Source organism: Saccoglossus kowalevskii, chromosome 17, assembly GCF_978046115.1.
Source record: "Saccoglossus kowalevskii chromosome 17, keSacKowa6.1, whole genome shotgun sequence".
NCBI lineage: Eukaryota > Metazoa > Hemichordata > Enteropneusta > Harrimaniidae > Saccoglossus > Saccoglossus kowalevskii.
The window spans coordinates 17,141,461-17,164,854 of NC_140657.1; the positions used below are offsets into that span (position 1 = coordinate 17,141,461).

The 23,394-nt window shown below is 33.4% G+C and overlaps 1 protein-coding gene across 1 annotated transcript in view; it reads right to left on the bottom strand.

The window, feature by feature from the left end:
* Positions 1-12,683: 12,683 nt before the first annotated feature.
* The window catches only part of LOC100369519 (E3 ubiquitin-protein ligase LRSAM1-like), a 45,772-nt gene continuing 35,061 nt past the window's right edge, over positions 12,684-23,394 (bottom strand). The window contains exons 16-21 of the mRNA XM_078009975.2: positions 22,981-23,055; positions 22,223-22,399; positions 20,795-20,893; positions 20,383-20,514; positions 18,801-19,010; positions 12,684-18,130 (exon numbers count right to left, since the gene is read on the bottom strand). Of these exons, the coding sequence (XP_077866101.1) occupies positions 17,996-18,130; positions 18,801-19,010; positions 20,383-20,514; positions 20,795-20,893; positions 22,223-22,399; positions 22,981-23,055 (828 nt within the window). The 3' untranslated portion in view covers positions 12,684-17,995. The remainder of the gene's footprint in view (positions 18,131-18,800; positions 19,011-20,382; positions 20,515-20,794; positions 20,894-22,222; positions 22,400-22,980; positions 23,056-23,394) is intronic.

The following is a 23,394-nucleotide window of genomic DNA, read 5'->3' on the forward strand; positions in this document are numbered from 1 at the left end:
ATTTACTGACTTTACGGAATCTCCTGATAAGACGGCTAACTTCAGTTGTTTCAAGTTTCAACAGCCGAGCGCAAATGTTGAACAACTACTATGCGCTGGTCTGAATTAGTTGCCACCAATAGCCAATCAAAATTGGTCTCAACAGAATTATTCACTTATATCTACGCAGATGTTGCCATAGCAACAGATAAGTATCCAGGTAGCTAGGTGAATCATGAGTGTAGTATGATATCCTGTATTCATAATATATAATATATTAATACAATTAGGTTTATAGAACTCTGCGCGATGCTCAGTCAATTGTTACCTCTTTAGTTACATGTTGCTTACAATGAAATGATGTCACTTCTAGACTCATTTCGAATAATTCGAAAGATCCGCATTGAAAAATCTTTCCCATCTGAACAAAGGACAGTATCCTTTATATATTTAATGCGATAATGGACTATCTATCTTCATATTTCGTTAGCATATCATACACAGACGTTATTTTGCTTACTATATGTTTACATACCGCATATCAGTCGGACAGTTTCTCGTTATAGATGATGTGTGTTCTTCTAATACCGGGTGGGTTGGGTTCATATGGACAATTCTGTAAAGTCACAAGCATGAATTAGAACACCGTGAGCGTATCTCTCAATTGCGACATACGCCTAACCAATTACTGAAATAGACAACTATAATTGCGCAAATATTGTTCGCATTTGAAATTACAGTAAGAAAAGATTCGAAAAGTGATGAAAATTGGAGGGTTTCCATGAGAATCATCAAAACGCATTCAACTGATAGTTACTGTACATATTTCATCATTGGCTGTACTAGATAGGAGACTATTAATGTGATTTCTTCCGATTTCAGCTTGTAGCGATGTATGTTTATGTATAATCTTCACCACAGACGCGATTTAATACTGCATTGACGTAGAGATGTTATCGAAAACGTGCATTTCACGTGCGAATACGTGATATGATTATGGGCGACAGTGAAATTGAAGAATGTTTCAAAATATTAACAATTGTATTATGTAACTCGCTGTTTCTGTTTATGAATTGAGAAAAACGAAGACGTTCAATGATATGGAACATCTTTGCATCTTTGGTACATTCTAATAAAACACATTACTATAATGGTGATTACGTATTTTACGTGAATTCAGGAACCACTACTTCCGTTGCCTTTGCTATTGACGCTTTCTTCTGTTTAGTTCGAAAATCTAAATACCCTACACTTGACGTCTGTGTTATCTCTCACGTCGGGTGTATATGTTAAGTTGACACCAATTCTTCGTCTTTGTGATTATTTATTTATATCTCCGTTTCCAATACAATATTTCCTTTCGTTTTGTTTACGAAGTAGTCGTTCGAATATTCTATACCTCTTCATCTTCCATGTAATGTATATTCCACGATTGGCGGGTAGCTATATCAGGTTGTCAAAACACTGATCAGTTTCTCGAGAAAAGAATTAAACATGCCCCCTGTATATCAAAGTATCAGAAAACCATTTGCCCTCTTAAACATTCAAAGAACATTACTCTTGTTTGTTTCAGTACAATATCTGCAAACTATTTGCAGAGTCTTATATTATTTTCATATTAAATACATGTTGACCGCTAATGCGGAGCTGATTGTTCGAGTGGTGAGATACCGACGACCCAAACACAAATATGCTTTCGGTAATACCAACTATTTAATAGTGCCATTGGTAGTACCAGTTTTTAAATAGTGAATGATAATAATTAAATATTCATCGTTTATATTAAATTGCATAATAATAAGGATTTGGGATGGAGAATGTGTTTTCTATTTACAGTGATATCGATGAGGATTCTATTATGGCTGCTCGTCAATCAAGTTTGTAAATGGCTTCACAAATTGGAGTGGACGCTTGAAAGGTTTGATGTGCGTAATCAGAAACGAGCAGTTCATCGCCGTATTAAAAAAAACACAAAACGTACCGCGGTTCTAGTGCTACAGTGCTCGCATATTTTAAAGACGTGCGTGGCGAATATACAAATACACTACGAAAAAACAGCTGAGACAAACACTAACTAGTTCTGTCACACTCTCACCTGAATTTGTGGATGACATCACAGAATGGAGTTGGCGCTTGAAAGGTTTGATGTGTGTAAACAGAAACGTAAACGAAACGAGTTCATCGCTGTATTGAAAAAGACGAAATGTAGCATGGCTCTAGTGCTAGTGTGCGAATAAAGAACACTAAAAAAAGTCGAACACTAACCAGTTGTGTAACACTCATTTGCCTATTTCTAGAAATGTATCACCCCACATGCATATCCCAATTTTATAAATATATGATAATAATGATTGTTCTAAACAATAAATGATGGGTTCTTGAAGACAATTGCTCAATCAAATTACATAAGTCACAAATATATACCCAATAGGATTTGAATATCTTTATCTTTATCGATAAAGAGCTATTGCTCGAAACGTCTTTATCGATAAAGAGCCATTGCTCGAAACGTCTAGCTATTTTTAATAGTTATTTAGGACTACGATTACCAAATATTATCTTCTATATATCATATTTATCAGTCCGAGCAGCGTTTATTTATTTATAAACTACTATTACGGTATATATTAGTATATCCCCAATAGTATATCCCCTTTGACACATTCACCCATAGCACATTATAGTCCAGCAGCTTAGAAACTCGAAACTCGACAGTTCTGTTAGTACTGTCGATTTCACGTGTTATATTTTTAAGTCGTTCGTTTGCTGTCTGTTTTGTGTGTGCTCCATTAAAGCGGGGGAGTCGTCACCTGCGCATGCGTCAGATGGCTATAGCGTGTCATTATTTACAAACAAGCGTCTACCCATGAATCTTTGTGTTTTTAGCGTGTGTTGTTATCGTCGCTTGAAACTCAATTCCCGCGCGTGCGCAAGTGACGACCCTCCCGCTTTAACTGCCTATAAATTTAGACAGCAATTGTGTTATTTCTACTTAATATGACGATAGTTGTACGCATGGTTGTGATATCTTAATAACTATGATATTACACTGAGCAAGATGTTATTCTTGTTGCAGGAAATAACAGATTATACACCTGCCAAGAATGTACTAGTATTGACTTATTTTGATTTATTCCACGTTCGTTGAAAACAGTCGTTACGTAAACTCGACCGATATGACAGCATGTGTCTATTATCGAGAGAGCAATGCAAAACTAATTAGTGGTTGTTATACACGGAGCGTTGATTTTGGATCGATATAATATCTGAACGCATCGCGTTTCGGAAATTACACAATGATCGGCCAGTAAACATGCCTCTAGATAGCCGACATAATCTGCTATGGAGACGTTATTAGCAAGGTTGATAACATACATTCGAATACGTGAAATCAAATTGAATTCTTGTTTTATACAATTCTTTGACTAGCCTTTGTCTTAAGGTGTGATATTTTGATGATAATGACGATTGTTATGAAATAGACAACATATTGAACAATATTTCCACGTGATATAGATGTATTTCAGTATTGTGTAATTGATCTAGTCTAATATAATTATAATTCTAAGAAGGTAATTACAAATTGTTTATATCAATATAAATATATATAAATTCGTTGTCTACCCATTAATGGCAAACGGGTAAAACACCTGAAATAATGTAATGGCAAATTATATTTTGAGTGTATGGACAGTTTTACATATAGGTATACATATATATTACATACATAGTATATTTCATATTACATCACTGTGACATTAAAATTACATTCAAACCTCAAATTCAAAAATACTAGTTTGTTCAAAACATAGTTGATGATAATTAGTGCTCGCGAAGTAAGGCGGGGTTAATTATTATTATTTAAGTGTGTTTTCTGAATTTGGTTTTGATTTGGGAAATGATGCCTTTGATATGACTGATCTTTATGTGTACAGCTCCCGGGATAATCATTACAATATTACATAACTTACATCTTTTTCCTTTCAAAAATATAATTCAGTGATTTGCTTCTCTCCCTTGAATTTAGCAATGCGGTTGGAATAACCGTTGAAATTTTTTAATTCATTTAGTCTTGGGGGGGACTTCTCTTACGAATTATGTTATTATTAATGTGAGCACGTGAACACTGTCTCCGATTGTTTCCATTGGGATCCTTTCTTGTGCAATTATATATGTAATTAAAGATACAATCAGCATCTCAGGGGTTCAGAGAAGTGCCGCACTGCATGTAGTATGTACATTTAATTGTCTCAAATTGACATGGTATCCGTTTCCCAAGGATGATTGTTTTCTTGTACTTGTACTGTATAAGAGTTTAGGTATTTGAAGCAATGATTATTTGGGGCAATATAACACTTTATGTTTGCATGCAATCCAAAATGGAGATCGCACCACGTGATAATATATATTTAACTAAATTACAAATCATTTGCTAGTGAAGCTTTTGGAATTTGAAGACGCTTGATGACTAGATGCTACAAGCTAAATATGAAATAAATTTGGTTAGTAGTTCTGTTCAGAATGATTTGTAAGCATGTCATGCCATTTTAACGGTAAATCTATTATGACGTCAACAGTCACTAAAGAGATTTTCTTCATGAATCTAGTGTCGCCATGAGGTGTGCTTTTTTACAGTGGTGAGGCGCTTTACTGTGGTCGTGAGTTCAAATCTCGCGTTGTGTGTATATATATTCGTAACATGTAATGAAATTAGTGGTGCTACTCGGTAAATCAAATATAGCGGAAAGACACGTGGCTGCTAAATTTGTATTTGTTATGTTTTTTTATCTGATATGTCAATGATGTTACAACGTGCATTTCAGACTCACAGGAGTATTAGAAATACAACACTTCTTGGTTTTCCTAAGGTCATTATGGTAGTTACACCACGTGGATAATCGTTGTGATTTTTTCGGAATTGAACCAATTTCAATCCTTTATCTTTCCATTAAAGAGCTGAACTAATGCACCACATACAATTTAATTAAGATTATTAGTTTCAAGTTTCCAAAGCAGTGGGGAGTAGGCTCAATGGAGATCTTTCAATTTGTTTCAATCAAAAAGTAATCCACGTTCAACAGTGGCAAAACCACGTCAGACTAATCGTTAAATGAGTTTTATACTGTGTCGTACGTTGTATCTAAATGCTGAAATACAAATATACGATCAATGTCATTCTTGGTTCTCGAGATAACTATTGTTTTGCTATTTTAAGGGAAAATTCAATACAGTGAAAAAAATCATGTGATAGCGTAACATTGTATTTGTGAAATGGCCAACAATATTTCGAGAGTCCGTTTAATCAGTGCAGATTGATAAATATCAACGTTTGTGAACAGTCCGTTGAAAATCGAAACTCTTAATTAATCGTTCTACCTGATTATATAACGGATGCATATCAGATAGTCGAACAGAAAAAACACAATTAAGAAGTACTGCAAAAAAGGGAGGTGAAAGTAGTAATTAAAGTAATTATACATATTATCTCTAGTAAAAAAATATAATTTATAATTTAAATTTGGCTATAATTTACTGAAGGGCTGTATGGAAAAAAGAAGCAAAAGCAGAAATGTTTAATGAAATGACAATCTTAAGACTTGGCAGAAAATCTAAATGTCTGGAGACACTGGATGCCCATAAACCTGCCTTTGAGCATATCACACATCTCTCGCATATATCAATGATGACTTTGTAAAAAGAATCCAATACAATGCAAAATGTGTTCGGTATACACATGCAGTAATTAGCCTTCAAAGCATGACTGTGGTTGTTAGCAAGGCATTATTGACATCCCTTCCGTGTTTCATAAAACTGCAGTGTTAATTTATTAACATAGACTAAAATGCATATACGGTATACGGATTCATTGGCTGAATGGGAAAGCGACCTCGTTATTCAAATACAAATCAGCGCAGCTGTTTTCTTTCGCTAATCAACATTTATCCCGAAAAAATGGAAGAAATATTTTGTGAAATGGGTTTCGATTGTATTGTTTACTGTTGTTTTATTGGCACAGTACCTAAGTTTTTGCTCTCGATACTGTTAAATCCGGAAATGATGGTAACCCCGCTGCAGAACCTTTTAGTTACTTTTATGCACAACAATATACTTACCAGGTGACTGTGTTGTGATGCTTGTTACAAAAACCGTTGTAAATAAAAAAACGTATTGCACCACCAAAACCAATGTAGGTCTAAATAACAATGAGTTCATGCCCTTCAACGTGTTTTCATTGATTGACTTGTTTGTGGAAAGAGATCTCGTCTAATACGCAAAAATAAAGATTGATTACTGCTGATATGGATATGAGTACAGCTGTCGACTTCAAATTGGTTTGCCCATCGATCTGACCTAGGTGTTTTACTTAACGCAGTCATGAACTTAAACCATTTTGTTTTTCATTAACACACAAGACACAATAATGCATTATTAATTGTGTATGTATTTTTCAAAACCATGTGATATATAATGATAAATAATACATTTCAATAGAAAAAAACTAACACATCCTTCACGCTTAAGCTGACAGAATTTAATATTTGATAAAGAAAAAATATGAATAAGATCCACCAACTTATTATTAATACTAAATAGATAATGTAGATGTTTTGTGACTGGCAACATTTTAAAACCGGTCCATTACTTATTCTTTATTGTAACAGTTGGGGGTACTGAATGATTCTCCATTATAGTACACTAGGATATAATAGTGCAGAAACCTAAAAAAAAGTATTCACCTGCAGTTATTTGACTGTAATGATCCATGGTAATCACACATATAAAGGTTGCAATAAGACTTGAGGCCTGTGCGGAGTACTGTGATAAAAAAGATACCTACATTGTCTGTGGTGTGTCTATTTTAAATTGTCCTTTGTGCTCAATTGAAGCAATATATATTTACAGTGTGATGAAACCAACCACACATACTCGATTACTGTCATATGGGGACAATAGAAACTCGACGTAATGTCTCCCCAAGCTACACAAAGAAATGAAACACATGTAATGGATAACAACAGGCTGAATATTCACTCCACCTACCATTAGTACTATGGGGGTGTATTCTACAATGCAAATGCATTCTAAGATGTAAAAAAAAGACTAGTGTGATATATGTACGTACCAATTGCGTTAAAGGTTATGATCTTAAATAGAAACGTGCATTTCAATAAATTAGTTGATTTAATTACACACTCAACTAGTCGAGACACGTGACGACCAAAAACAAAATGCATCATAAATATGTCATACTTAACAAAGATGTATTGCACAATTTAGTGTAATTTCCTCGTATTACAAGATTGTTATCTCCCAAACACTTAGATTACATGAAAATGAGTAATATGATACAATGAAACTCAGCTTATACTATTGATGCATATATGGAATGCGCTGATCCGTTCTTTTTGTATTCCCTTTTAGCATAATACTTTCATCGCAAGTAGTGCGTCAATGTCTAACGAATAGAAATAATGTGAGAGAAATGAGCTGCTTGAGCGGTGCGCTGTGTCACTCATTTAGTAATATAACTACTGGGCTTGTCACCTGGTACACACATGGTAGGGCTCTTCTTGTTCATTTGCCCTGCTTCAAATTTCTTTGACAACTTGCATCTGGCCATGCTCAGTATACCTGAACATCATTTTTGGAAAGGCGAAAACTGGTGCGCAACTGTAACACTTCACAGTTAAATAATTTCGTTCACTTGTTATGTGCACATATTAGGGTCTAGACTATAGAAGAGCTATTTTAATCAGATAAAATTTAGTGTTTAAAATATGCCTGTATTTTTATCATGGTCTTTTATCAATCAAATATATATCATGCTTCATATATTCTTTTGTGAAATACTGACTATAAGATAATAGACTTTTCACTTTTTGCCATTTTTGTCATATTTGTTAGATAAAGCTTGGTAACATCTTAGTTTGCATTCGTTGGTCTCCGCAACAGTCAAAGTCGCCATCTTTGTTTATATGAGACCCATATATCTCGTGCATGCGTGGCGCGACGACTACCGCCTTTTAAACCACGGTCCCAAAAGTATAAAATTAAAGATTGTAACTAGGTTTCTGTAGGCACTCGCATGTCTGGATTACCAACTTTTTTCTGAGAAATTATTAATTTGATTTATTTATGATCAGAAAAGGTGGATGTAGAAAGCAGGTTAACCTTTAAAAATGTGGTTGAATATATCCAACCTAGTGTGGCTTTCACTCTGAACAAAGTAAACTTCTTGGATTCGTCATAGAAACAGAACCAAGTGCCAATTAGTTCACGTTATCACCTGTACAGATGGGAAGCGTGTTTCAAAACGTGATTACATTCAAATGACGTTCAATGTACAGTTAAAATCACCTGTAACTAACGGTCTAGTTACGATTAGTATTAGTTTTTTTTTCTTCAAAAAACGCTTACCTACATATGTCAGAGCATACACATTGAGTAAAGTGATATATTACGTCATTATCAGTGACGTGCACGTGTAACAGCCTGACGTCAACTATCGAAATTGATGAGATAATCAGTAATTGATGCACGCTAAATATCCAACCACCTAGTTTTGACAATGTGAAGTGTATGTATCCCCTGTAAAAATTAAACAGTAATATTCTGGCTCTGTTTTAAAACACTTGACGATTAAATAGATACGTTCTTCATAATGAGGTATTGTGGTGATCTGCAGTACATAAGAAATATTATTACACATCTGTCACCGTAATGCCATATGTTACAGCGTGCCGTAATTTTTAGGTATTTACGGGGTGTGGAATGATTGCGCGCGTAATAATAATAATAATAATAATAATAATAATAATAATAATAATAATAATAATAATAATAATAATAATATATTATTGCCTCCGTATAAAAAGATTTACATAGAATAAGTACAGCAAAAAAAGCTTTAAAATAATAACAAGATATATGTAAGAATTGTACAAAAACAAAAGAACTTAACTAGTATTTAAATGTTAGATACATATTTTTGTTGTGTAAATATAACTGGCCAGTTCTATGATTATGCCAGGATCTTTGCTTGAGTGTATATATGTGAACTGTATATTTTTATTGTTGGATGAAAGTAGTGTCATCATTTTTTGGATGAAGTTTTCCCTCTGTGTGTTATAATTCAATATAAAATGTTCTTCATCTTCAATTGAATTTGTGTCACAGTTTTTGCATATTCTGTTGTTCATAGGTTTCTTAGGAAATGAATATCTGCCTTCCTCTATTGCCAAGTTATGGTTACTAATTATGAGTGTCAAGTTCATTCAAATATGACTCTGTATACATTTAGCATATGTTCTCAGTTTGCTATTTTCATTGGTATATTTATTTCCAAGGGAGGTTTTTAAAATTTGATTAATTTGTTTTTTTGTTTGATAGTGATTTTTTTTTTCTTTTATGAAGTTTAGTGAATTGTCTTTCAATATTGTATGTATTGCATTTAGCCATTTGTATTGTATAGTATTGTGTTGTGTTTGTTCTAGGTATGCCAGTTTTGTTAGATTATCATCTGGGAGTTCCTTTATATGCAACCAGTAATTAATAGCTTGAACTTTTGCACTGAGTAGTAGTGGATAATGACCCACCTTTGCTCTTGATGCTAAATTACAGGATTTTTTATTTACTTGTAAAATTTGTTTGCAAAATTTAATATTGATTTTTTCATTTGATGTTTTGTCCCATTTAGCATTGTCCTGAATGTCCTGCAAGTCTAGGGCCCATAATTCTGAGCTATAAAGCAAAATTGGTTTTATGTAAATGTTAAATAGTTTCATTTTTAGTTTTATGTCTAGATTTCTTAAAAGTACTTTGTTCATTATGCAAATTGATTTTTCAGCTTTACCTGCTAAATTTGACATGGCATCAGCAAAACTCTCATTTGATGTTATTGTGATTCATAGATATGTATAACTGTTTGTTGTTTGAATGTTATCATTTCCAAAACTGAATTGGTATTATTTTCTCAATGTTGATGAACCGAAGATAACAACTTGAGTTTTTGAAAAGTTCACACTCAATTTCCACTTATTGCAATATTCATTTAGCGTATTTAATGATGTCTGTAGACCGGCCTGGGTAGTGGAAATAAGGGCTAAATCATCTGCATATAAAATAGAGTTAACAGTGTTATTATTCAGGAGTGGTGATTCAGTATTGGCATTATCCAAACTATCCTTTAAATCATTAATAAAAATGTTGAAAAGAGTTGGGCTAGTTATACATCCCTGTTTTACTCCTCTATGAATAGTGAATTATTTATATTAATGCAAGCTTTTGTTTTTGAATCCAAGTTTTTTATTATTTTATAAATCTTGTCATTAATGTTATTTTTAATAGTTTTAATAGAATATCCTTACTCTTCATACCGTGTCGAATGCTTTGGCAAAATCTACAAAACAAACAGTTTTGTTTATTTTTAATGTGTTTCTGAATTAGAGTTTTTAATACAAAAAAATGATCAGTGTTTTTTTCTGAAGCCGGCCTGGTTGTTTTTTAGTATTTTATTTTCTTCAATGAAACGGTTTATTCGTTTATTTATGATGGAACAGAAGACTTTACCAATACAACTTTAAACTGATATTCCCCTGTAATTTTGAATTTTAATAATAAAAACAAACATGGCTGCCACCAGGGTTTGACCAGACTTCGCCGATTCTGTTCTACACTTTTTAGATTTCGGTATTCCCATGATGTATCCTTGGTAGGATAAGATGTATAATAATAATAAGATTATTACGACGATACCTCAAGGTATGCACTCAGACAGTACGCATCGACCTCCGCTGCGCGTCGGTCGGAACTGCCGCTGTACTGTCTTCGTGCATACTTTGAGGTATCTTCGTAATAACTTACGACATCCACTGTGTTTCCTGTACCAATTATTGACATATATGCGTGCAATAACAGGAAATTACCCACTATTTTTTTTAATTCGTGTGAATTACTATACTTTTCTGAATACAAATCTTGTGTAAAGCACAGAGGCGATTGTAAAGTTTACAAGCAAAAGTCAAAGTTCATTTTGTTTTGTGCCACCTATATGACGCCCAACAAGTCCCTCCGGGCACAACAATTTCAGACAAAGTCGGAACAACTGAATTACGTCAGAAAGTTTATTACAATCATTCAGATTCTCTGCATCACTCAACAATGCCTCACGGCGCAATAGACCATTTTCCGTTCACTGCGAGAATCACGCGTTATGCGTGAAATCGAACGTAAAAACAGGACAAACAAAGGTCATAGCGTCGTAGTCGCGTCAAACATCGCGTGGGATTTGACAAACGCGAAGTACTTTCGGGGACATTTCCATGCTTAATAATGTGCTGTCCACATTTGATGATAGGCAATTTCGATTAGGTGAGGGTATTCGGAAGCAATATTCCCCTGTCGAAGATCGGCCGGTCGATGTGAGCTACGAAATAAAGAAATTCGAGTTCAAAATCAAATCGTTCGATTTTTGCGGCAGACGTTCGACGCGCGTCTTTCATGCATCTCGCGAGATCTCGCAATTGTACGGAAAATCACCTATTGCTGAACAGCGGGTGAAATAAGATGGTGCAAGAGTTCCAATGATTGATTCATACAGTCACTTCATCATGCGTGATATGTGCATTTATATCAACCATCTTATGTCTATTCGTATTATAACGTGTTCTATGTCATTATTAGTTGTCGACTGTGTTGAGCCATTATTTCAACCAGCCACATCATCATTAATTAGTAAATCCAGTTTACATTAGAATACATTTCTATTATAGTTATGTAAGTTTTAAATGTATATAAAGTGCATTCATTACACTACACATTTAAATACGTGAGTAACCGAAATAACAAATATTTTTAAAAGCAGCATGTTTTTGACAGCGTTTAAAATAAGCTTGGCTGTGACAAATACATGTGTATTAATTGAATGCGTTTAAAATATATTCATTTTAATTTTATTTTATTTCAGGCAGGACAAAAATATACAAACATGAGGTTGAAATATTCAGCAAATCTTTGTGCATCTATAATACTTTGTTTGAATTGATGAGATGATTCCTCTTTTATATCATGGATTACTCTACCACGTAAAAATTACCACCAGCAACGCCTGGCTGCCAAGTGAGTTATTTGGCAACTTTCTTGCGTTACACAACACTGTTCAAAGGAGAATCATAGCAAAGTGGTTTGCTGACAGTCTGGACAGGCACGTTCAAGAGACAAACGCTGACAATGCACTGAAAACAATAGCACACCATTTTGTTTTTCGATTGTCGATTTTTTGTTCTGAGACTAAATTTCCCTGTATGACTTTTGTATAAAAATCCACAACTGGGCAAGTTATTCACATCTTTGTCTTCCATTGCTATGCAGATTACATGGAAGATGTCATATATAGTCATGTCGCATTATTCCCCTGTACGTATCTTCATGGAGTGTAATCATGCTAGGTTGACAAATCATAAAATGACAGAACCCAGAGAGCCATACATAAGAAAGTGAACAAGAAGTCATACTAGAAAAAGTAGAATATGTTGTGTTCTTTTCATATGTATGCAACATCAAAGGTCACCTCTCAATACACCTTTTCAGGTCGTATACAACCAAAACACACACACCCACACACACACGCACAGAATGGCCCATATTTTACAGATTACAACAGACCAAGTGTGCATGACCATGAGATATGTCATCAATGAAAAATGTTTTTGTCACTAAACTTTTATTTATTAAATGTGAACATACAGCATAGTATAAATGTACAATAAAAAAAACAATTACAAGAACTACACTGTGAATCATGAATGTAACTCCCAACCCCATCACTCCAAGCCATAAGAGTATTTTGTAAAGATGCACTAGTTTCATAGTGTTTCAACGAATGCGCTGTATTTATTCAAATTCGAGATGCAGCTTGCAGCCGAGAGTCAAGGTCGTACCTTTAATTACAGCAAGGTTTCACTTAATCACCCTTCCAACTATACTTTGTATACAAGTTTTCCTAATTGGTTAAGTGAATTTTCTAGTTGGAATTCACCGTACAGTTATGACGATTGTCTGAAAAAAAGCTAAAAAAGAACTCCCCTGCACTGTACTTGAGGCATGAAATAGATATAGGTGCATGCATATAACTGTAATTGTCATATTCTGAATGATTTCAACAAAAATTATCTTCACTAATTTTCAGGAAGCTGTTTTCTTGATAATTTGTCTGTGAACATAGTTGAGTCTATAAACATCATAGTAGAGAATTCACCTTGATGTTGCTTATATTCTACAAGTGTCTCAACTCCTGTGTTTAGTCATACCCAATTAATCAACTCTGGTTATAAGATGGTTATAGGATGCAAAGTGTTCCCGATTTAACAAGGGTCCACCCAAAGTACATGGTACACATGTGCCAAAGATCAAATCAATCTAAGTAGTGAAGGTCAAATAGCAAAATTACAAAAATATTTACTAAAATTACAGAATTGAATCTATTGTTACAAATATTCAAAACTAATAGTGGTCAACTAAGGCTACACATATGCATCAAAACAATTGAGTAGCATTTTTCAATAAGTTGAACATTGAATTGGTAATGCAAAGCAGTCGCATCTAGAAAATAACCCTGAATACAAACCAATCAGATCTATTAATTATAACCAAACACATACGTACCATGTTTAAGTGTGAGATCGTGAAAATAATTCATAAAATATCTAGGTAAGTCATAATTGATCAATTTATACAAATTAGTCAATTAATATGCACAGATTTAAAACCAAAACTGTTTAAATCTGGAGATTACCACAAAGCAGCTATGTTTGAAATATAACGAGTCTTTCTTGACATACAAGTGGATTAAAATTTTTGATGTGAAAAATAATAATAATAATGTGTAATTAATAAGCATGAATTTCAGCCCGAAATCTGTGGAATATCCAAGCCCATGTATATGTACAATGTTCATTCAAATCTGTTAAGTGATTCTTGAGATATCTGAAAGTTGTTAAGTGTGTGCAAATGGCCTAATTAATATGCAGTTATCACATGTCTGTGGTGCAAATTATATTAATAGTGACATTCAGCATAGAATATTAATAACTGATATTTCACAATAAAAGTGACATTATGCATGCTAAAGTCTGCAAGCTCAAATAGGACCTGGGAAAACAAAGTCAAAACCAGAATTTCAAACTGAATAACACTAATCACTCGCACAGTGCAATGACAATAACTCAATAGTTCATTTGGCAAAAATATCAAGGAAAACACTAGTGATTGTAAATGCAAATGCGCATCTATGCTTAGATGTTTCAACTCAATTGTTATAAATTAGCATATGATTTGTGAAGCATAGTTTCATAAAATCATAATTTCATTTCTATTTTTGACACTCAGAGTTGGTCATGGGATAAAAAGGATACCACCTGAGATGCTTATGAACGAGTGATATCAGGTGATAACCTCACGGTATCACCCCTAAACTAATCAGGACTGGATTGTTACACAAGTTTTATTAAAAGCAAACGATTGATAATTGAGACACATGTGAAACTAGCCACTTAATACACACAGATTTTCAACAAAGAGCAAATCAGGTCTGCACATTATCAAAAATCATATACATTTCAGTGAAATTCAGTGGTTAATGAGATATCAGTAGAACACACACATACAGGCGGTAACTAAAAACACTCGTAAAGAAGTGGGACAAGTCATACAGATGGATTCAACACAAATACTTGCTACACTCGCATATACTATTATAAGTGAAGAATACCAAGCTAACAGAAGAACTGTTGACTATCTGAGATGACCAGTTAGCTTAAAACAAGATGTACTGATGAAATACACTGAACTTCATGCATTAATTGGCATGATACAGCTGATGATAGAGGCAGACACTTATTCATCACTTGCTGTTTACTTCAATATACACCAAACAAAAGCAGGACTTTTACAACAACAAAAACATGCTTCTTGCAACAACAAAAGAACAAGAAAACAGCAAATGCATTTCTCATCATGCTGAACAAGAAAACAGCAAATGCATTTCTCATCATGCTGAACAAGACAGAGTCTGCAAATACTTTGACTACCGGTATTTGCATTACGATTTATCAGTAGTGATATTAACATTAGAAACAAAACAAATAGTAAAATTTGTAGAAAAAAAAACAATCAAAGCAGGGAATTACAACAGTCACATCTTAACTTGTATGATACAAACTACAACTACATAATTTCACTATGGTCAGGAAATTCAACAATTTACAAATTATTTACAGTTTTGAGAACACCCAAATGTTCATAATAATTAAATAAAACTATCAAGACATTTTCCATCATACTGTGTCTGCTAAAAATAAAGATATTCAAAACCTACAGTCAGAATTAGAATTAATTAGTAGCAAGAAATGTACAATTCATTAATATAATGAAGAATCAACGGTTGTCTATTTAATGATATTACAATTCGGACCAATTCGGGCCTATACTGTAAAATCCGTATTAGAAGCTGCGATTCTATTAAAATGTTACAATGCAACATAAGTGATGCCGTTTTTACTAGATCATCTACAAATATGAGAGACGAGAATCAATTATCCAAAAAGAATGGGTGCAGCTTCTATTAGGGATGCAGCTTGTAATTCAGATTTTACAATAGTATGAAATAAACAAATATTATAAATAACGAAGAATCGCATGCTTGCTGGATTTATCCACACACTGATAAAATCAATTCTCGTTTACAACACCAGGAAAGACGTAGAAAAGCAGAGAAAATATAAACACATTCCAAACAATTTTGATTTTGATTTGAGATTTTATAAGCATAAGATATTAATGGAGTGATCTAGATATATGACAACTCAAACGTAAGAAAAACAAAGGCTATCAAAATACCTTCTTAGCAGAACACATTATAATATAGTCAAGTCTCAGTTGTTTATAATCTTTAGCCAACTAACAAAGTCGAATCAATAACTTTGAAGAACATCATGTGAAGGTACATTGATTAGAATTATTTACATAATGTAGTTTGCATATCACATGGTTAGTTGCCAGTAATTGTACATCTAATATTAACTCATTACACAGTGTGACTTAAAGTTGTATTCTGAGAAGACCACAATATATTTTTTTTCTGTATAATGTGACAGAATATATATGGGGAAACAAATCAGTATATGTTGTCAATATCAATGTGAATCACGCACCAAAATCGTATGAATCAGAACCAAATGGTATTACGTAATGAGTTTGGATTAACAAACATGACAAAGCACAGATGGCTGGCGACAACTGTCGTTTTTGTGGACCCCCGGAATAGATTTGGAATTATAGATCCACAGAAGTGGATACTATTATTAACGACATTTGAAAACAATAAAATATGCTGACATTATGTTTTCAGACGACGATTTCGTAATTCACACATAAGAGGAAAGAAAATATTTACACGCTGGACAAAATGCATCATTAAACTATTACAGTGTAATACTCATTATGCACATTAGTTAATTTATATGCAGAGATTGAAAGAAAAACAAGTACAAGTAGGAAACTAATATTAATCACTATAAAGTACTCACCAAGTCTGGCATTAGTAGATAGGTATGGATATATACAATGTTTAAGATACAGACAGAATAAAGTATAACAACTATAAACACAGACAATTCAGACTAATTATAACTAACTAATAACTAATAAATAACTAATTATTTCATAGAACAACCATCTAGACAAACTAGGTACGAAAACACAAAATAACATACTTGATTTCCAATTTAAAACACTAAGTGTCTATAATCAATATAATGTGTGTAACTGTGTGTCAGTGTGACTGTATAATTCTCTGTATTCTCAATGTAACACAGATAATCTTTTATCCATTCAACCACAATATTCAACAGCTTGGTCTGATCTACATATATGTCTAGTTAAAAAAATGCTAGACATTTGGGGATAATTAAAAAAGACAAAATAAGAAATTTGGGATTTTAAAAACGCCACTGTTATTGATTCTGCATACTTAGTAGTTAATATATAAAACAAAAACAATATAGGGTGATGTGCTGGTTTAGGAGAGTTTACCAAAAGTGGCACTCTGTAACTTTGAAGTGTACTAGCCTGCATGAAAAGTGTAAAAAAATGTTGAAATCATGATATATACATGAATTTATGAAAAATGATAATCAGAAGGAAATTGCACTGGTTAGGCATCATGACTGAGATAATCCCGGTCATCACCTTTGAGTGTAAATGTATGTGGCAGGATAGCAACTGGTGCTAATGAACGCTTGACCCTGTAACTGTAGAAATATACAATGTATGTATCATATAGATGCATGAATGATATCAGTTGTATATACACTGTATATATCTATCTATCAGCCTCACTGTTAATCACTTTTGTTACAGTTGACAAATAATAGAAGTAGATCCATGTCCTAATAAGTTATTTAAAAACATTTTTAAAAATTACAGTAATTTGTATAGACTGACTTGTTGGATTATCATTCATTTCTTTCACTGATGTTTTTCTCAGATGTATGATTCGCAGATACATGTAATCATCAGTGGTATTTATTTAAGACAGCAATCCAGTATCTTAACCAGTAGTAGTTAGTAGCAAGAATTTTATAAAGTAGACTGCAGTAGGCTCTAAGGGATGATTATATACATTGTAATATACTGTGGAACGAGAAATTATTTGAGAAAAATATATACTGTATGCATGAATATTTTATTTGCCCGATATATATCTTAGATATGATGTTGGGAGCGCTATCTTTTCCTCAGTACCATGCATACGATTAGTGGGGAATGACAAAAAGATTGGAAAAGTCACAAAATTTCAACTGTGCAAAATTGAAACGCTTGACTCTTACACGAAAATAACGATAATAATTTCCAGTTCTACAGTATGAATGCACTTATACTCCCAGGGTATATGACTGGATTGAAAAACAATGACACAAAACGAGATCATGTTTTCTTACAACTAAGGTGTAAATTAAACCTACGACTGATTGGCATCGATGTTAATGATGACTTTCAATGTGATTCTTCCTCTACACATAGGACACTCAGAAATTGTAGATGAGCACTGGTAGCAGCAACACACATGTCCACATGGCAGGAACACCATATCAGACTGAAATAAAAAATTATGAGAACTTATACAGCAGTATGATTACGACTATATTATATCATAGATAAACTACACTCTGAGAGAGAAAGCATCATTTTGGGGTATTATCTATCTACGACAGGAACATAAATAGTAGGTCTGAATAACTATTAGATAAATTAGCAAATATGATAGCCAAGGCTGACTGTCACATGACATGACAGAAACACCAGGTAGTACATTAAAATTTTCACCACCAGTTCCTTCTTTCCATCACAAATTCACAAAATAGTCCCATTTATAGTCTGCACTTTCCTTCACAAGATCGGGACAAAAATAGCCAAATTTTTTGAGTAAAAACTGAAAATTGAATCATATTCTATCTGTTGGCTCCAAAATTATTGTTCATTTCCAGAAATATTGAAGAATATAAGGAAAAAAATTGCAGAACAGTTTGGTGGTGAAAGGGTTAACCTTGTAACTCCACAATCTTTATACAGGATTGGACAGGAGTAATATTAGCACATATCATGTACAACTGAAATAAACTGAGTATGTATACTGATCAATTCATCTACTAATTTAAAGATGTATGGCAATTTCAGCTTAGATGATTCATTCAGATCAAGACTGATGCCGATCTGAAACACATGGATGAAAATGGTTGTAAACCATGGAGGGCATTGTTTCTTACCATTTTATCCATACATACTACACACTCTGCATTGACATGTGTTGTGATCTCTTCGATTGGTGGGGCTGTCGGCTCAGCAGCTGATGGCGTTGCTGATTTAGTGGGTTGTGAATTAACATCTAACCAAGGTTGGTCTTTCATTTCTTTTGTACGATACTCATCTATCGCCAATAATAAGGCCTTCCGTAAACCAACTTCATGTACTCCCATCTAGAAAAGATAAAATTGAAGCATCAATATATAGTTCTTTTTTTTTATTTAAATTCATAAAAATAAAAATAGCATAACTATAATGTGTACATCCTTTTCCATTGAGAACATAAATTAAATAACAAATGTATGGATGGATAAAAACAATATCTCTTCTTTGCATGGTAAATATGTGTATAAAATCCTGAAACAATGTATTATTTAAGCAGTTTGCACAAAAAATAGTTATTTTAATTCCTAGAAAAATTAATTAATATTCATATTCCTCAAATAATACCACATGTACTGTAATGGTATCAATGTTTCTCATAGAATAATATAACTTGATGGTCTACAAAATTCTTGAAAAATAATGGTACAGCAACATATCTAAAATTTGGCAAGAAACACACTAGCCAATGTGTCACCTCAACTAATACTACATATAGTGTATTAATCGCATTGTATCTTATCAAATAATACAGCATAAATTGTAAAATATTTCTCAAATAATAGTTTAGTAATATATTCAAGCAAAATAAAATACTATTCATAATTGAAAAGCAGAAAAAGACTGCACTTGGCACATTTTTGATTGACTGGTATACTCATAACAACTTATAGGTTTACTACACTTGTTGAATCAACAGATCTCAGAAAGTTTATTACTAACATCTGATTCCCATTACCAGCAATATAAATGTCTTCACTCTGTTTACTTACTGTATTTCTACGTCTAAAAATGTTTTATTTGGGTCAACTTTTACCCTACATCTTGAAATATGCACTTGCTAGTTTCACCAAAATTGAACTTTGTTGACATTTTATAGCGATTAGTAAGATTACTAATTTTGAAGCTGGCCCCTAAAAAATTGCTTGAGTTATTGTAACTACAATAAGATGATAATTTTAAATGAAATTTAATGAATATCTGGAAAAATATATATAGAACATGTACCATAAATTGAATATAATATAATATCCAAGTTTGAAAAACATTAAATAAAAAGTAATTGAGTTATTGTAACAACGAGGAAAAGTTTTTATGACAAAGGCAATGATGACAACACTGACAACAAGGACTGACATTTTCTCATCATATACCTTGCCTTTCATGTACAATGATACAGACAAAATATAAAGCAGTAGAAGAAACCTATATACGCTGAGCTTATAGTCTGTCAAAGCTAGTCATCGTTCCTTAATTATTCCCAGCTAGGGAGAAGAAATCTACATGCATATGAATGTAGCAATGACAACTTGCATTCTCACCAAAGATTACCAAAATCATTAATATTCATGAAATATCGAGTCTCACTTTGAGGGAGGGGGGCACACTTTTTTCCAAACATTTTCCGCTATGTACAGGATAGAGTTAATTATTTTAACTTACAATCTTAAGGTCTTCTTCAGTCATAACACACAAGGTTTCAATTGATACTCGGTGTCGTGCAAACTGAGGAATGTAGTCATCAGCTTTAGCCTTTGATAAAATCTTCATCACGGCAATTTCTAAATTGTGCTCCTGTGAAACGAAGTAGACAGTAGAATAATTAGGGTGCATGTCTGTCTGTGTTTGTTAAAAGCCAGAGCAGCTTGTTCTATTGTGAAGATAATCATTATTATTTTTAGATCATTTTTACATCACACTGTTCTTGTATAAATATATCTACAATGGCTGAGAATCAAGTTTAATTGTCAGAAGTTAAATCAATCAGGCATAAACAAAAGTTTTCTACTTATTGTTGATAGAGGGCACTGTTGACATAGCCTAGCAGTCACAGCATAATGATAGGTTGACTTACATGGTCAATCAATGACTGTGGTTTTTGATCCAATAAACGTTGATATTGCACAAGCCAGTAATCAACAGCATCATCTTCCCTTTTTCTTTCCATTTCAAGCTGTCAAATAAAAACAAAGCAATAGTTTTAATCAGTTTGCAGTGTGCGGAAAATCATAATTTCATACTGACAGGGAATGCATGGAAACACAGATTACTGCTTAAAATTTACAATACCAAAAAATGGTTGATAAAAGAAATAATTATAATTTGGGGATTTTTTTACAAAGAACAAGCAGAAATGATTCGACTTTAATGTTGCCTCACAACACTGGGTGACAGGTCAAATAATGCACAAAAACACTAGGGTCAGAGGTCAAATGAAGCACAATAACACTAAGGTAACAGGTCAAATAAAGCACAATAAAACTAAGGTCTTAGAGTTTTGTCTAATAAAGTACAACAACATTAGAGTCACAGGTCAAAAAGTACAACACTAGGGTCATGGGTCAAATGAAGTACAATAAACTAGTATCACAGGTCAAATCAAGTACAATAACATTATGGTCGCAGGTCAAATAAAATACAATAGGGTCATGGGTCAAATGAAGTATAATAACACTAAGGTCACAAGTCTGATGTAGTACAGCAACATTAGGGTCACAGGTCAAATAAAGTACAAAACCATTAAGGTCACAAGACAAATAAAGTAAAACACCAGGGTCACGGGTCAAATGAGGTACAATAACATTAGGGTCACAGGTTAAATGAAGTACAATAACACTAGGGTCACAGGTCAAATGATTTACAATAACATTAGGGTCACAGGTCAAATGAATTACAATAACATTAGGGTCACAGGTTAAATGAATTACAATAACATTAGGGTCACAGGTCAAATGAATTACAATAACATTAGGGTCACAGGTCAAATGAATTACAATAACATTAGGGTCACAGGTTAAATGAAGTACAATAGTAAAGTATAATAAGAAACATAATTGAACAACCATTAACCTCATTAAAAGTGCAATAATATAAGGTTATTACGAAGATACCTCAAAGTATGCATGAAGACAGTACAGCGGCAGTATCGACCGGCAGTATCGATGCGACAGCTTACTGTCTGAGTGCATACGTTGAGGTATCTTCGTAATAACCTTATTATTATACATCTATTCCCTTCAAGGATACATCATGGAAATGCCGAAATCCAAAAAGTTTAGAACAGAATCAGTGAACTTCTTTGTATGGAGTCCGGTCAAATCCTGGTGGCAGCCATGTTTGTTTTTATTATCAGAGGACGCTTACGCGCGTAATCATTCCATATTTGGAATTTGCATTTCCAAATATGGTAGTATGAAAATACCCCGTAAAATACCGCAAAATTACGGCACGCTGTAACTTATGGCGTTACGGTAACAGATGTATAATAATAAGGATTACATACCAGTCTTTTCTTAAGTTCTTGTTGTCTGCTATCTTGTTCATCCATCAGCTGGAGCAGCATATTTGTGAGTTCACTACGTCTCATCTGAAGTATATGCTGTTCAGTCTCTGATCTCTCATTCCTCTTCTCCCACTCTATTAGTGACAACTCAGCTAACTGCTGCTGAATCAACGCAATCTACAGGTACACATATTTCAAATTATGTAACACATACAGTTGTACCTCTTACAATGTTACTGTGAAAATCTGTATTAGAAGCTGCGGCTTCTATTAAAATGGTACAATGCAACAGACGGGATGCGGCTTCTATTAAAATGGTACAATGCAACAGAGGGGATGCAGCTTCTATTACAGCATCTACACATATGAGAAATGATGAAGTTTTGGTTCTCAATTTTTCAAAAAGAATGGGTGAGACTTCTATTACGGAAGCGGCTTCTAATGCATATTTTACAGTACTTTTGATGAGACACACTTCTTTCAATTGACAATTGACAAAAGAATGCTGTGAAACGTTGCCACCACATGTGACTGTTGGCAGGATAAACTTACAACTAGTACATGTACTGATAAGTATGAATTGCCTAATTTTGAATATGAAATGGTCAAAATCAAACACGACGGCGTCTACTCTGAGGCATTTACGTACTTATCTTAGATAAGTATCATGACACCTCTGGTAATGAGATGGTTTTTAACATTGATATAAAATGATCCCACTTATGAATACATGCTCAGAAAATAGAAGGACCACTCACCTGAGCATTAACACGCTGGTTTTTGGCATCTTTCTCCAGTTGCAGGGCTTCAAAGGCTTCCATTTGAAACTTTTCCTGTGAAAGTTAAACATAATAAAAATAATGAATCTTTACAATTGCTGAAAGATATTAAATAATTCAATTAGAATAAACTATAAGATGGCAGCAAGCTGAGTGAGTCAGAAAACACTAATAATAGTCATTGGTTTACTTACTTAGTTCATTTACTGCCTAAAGCAGACAATATCCTAATGTACCCAAGACATAACCACCTTTTGTGCATTCAAAAGTACAGTAAACTCTGAGAATAACTTAACTCCTGCACTGACTTGGCTTTTTCACTTAAATTATCTTGTCACTCGGGATTTCAACTTACTATTTGTGAAATTTACCTGTAACGTTGATACAAGGCAT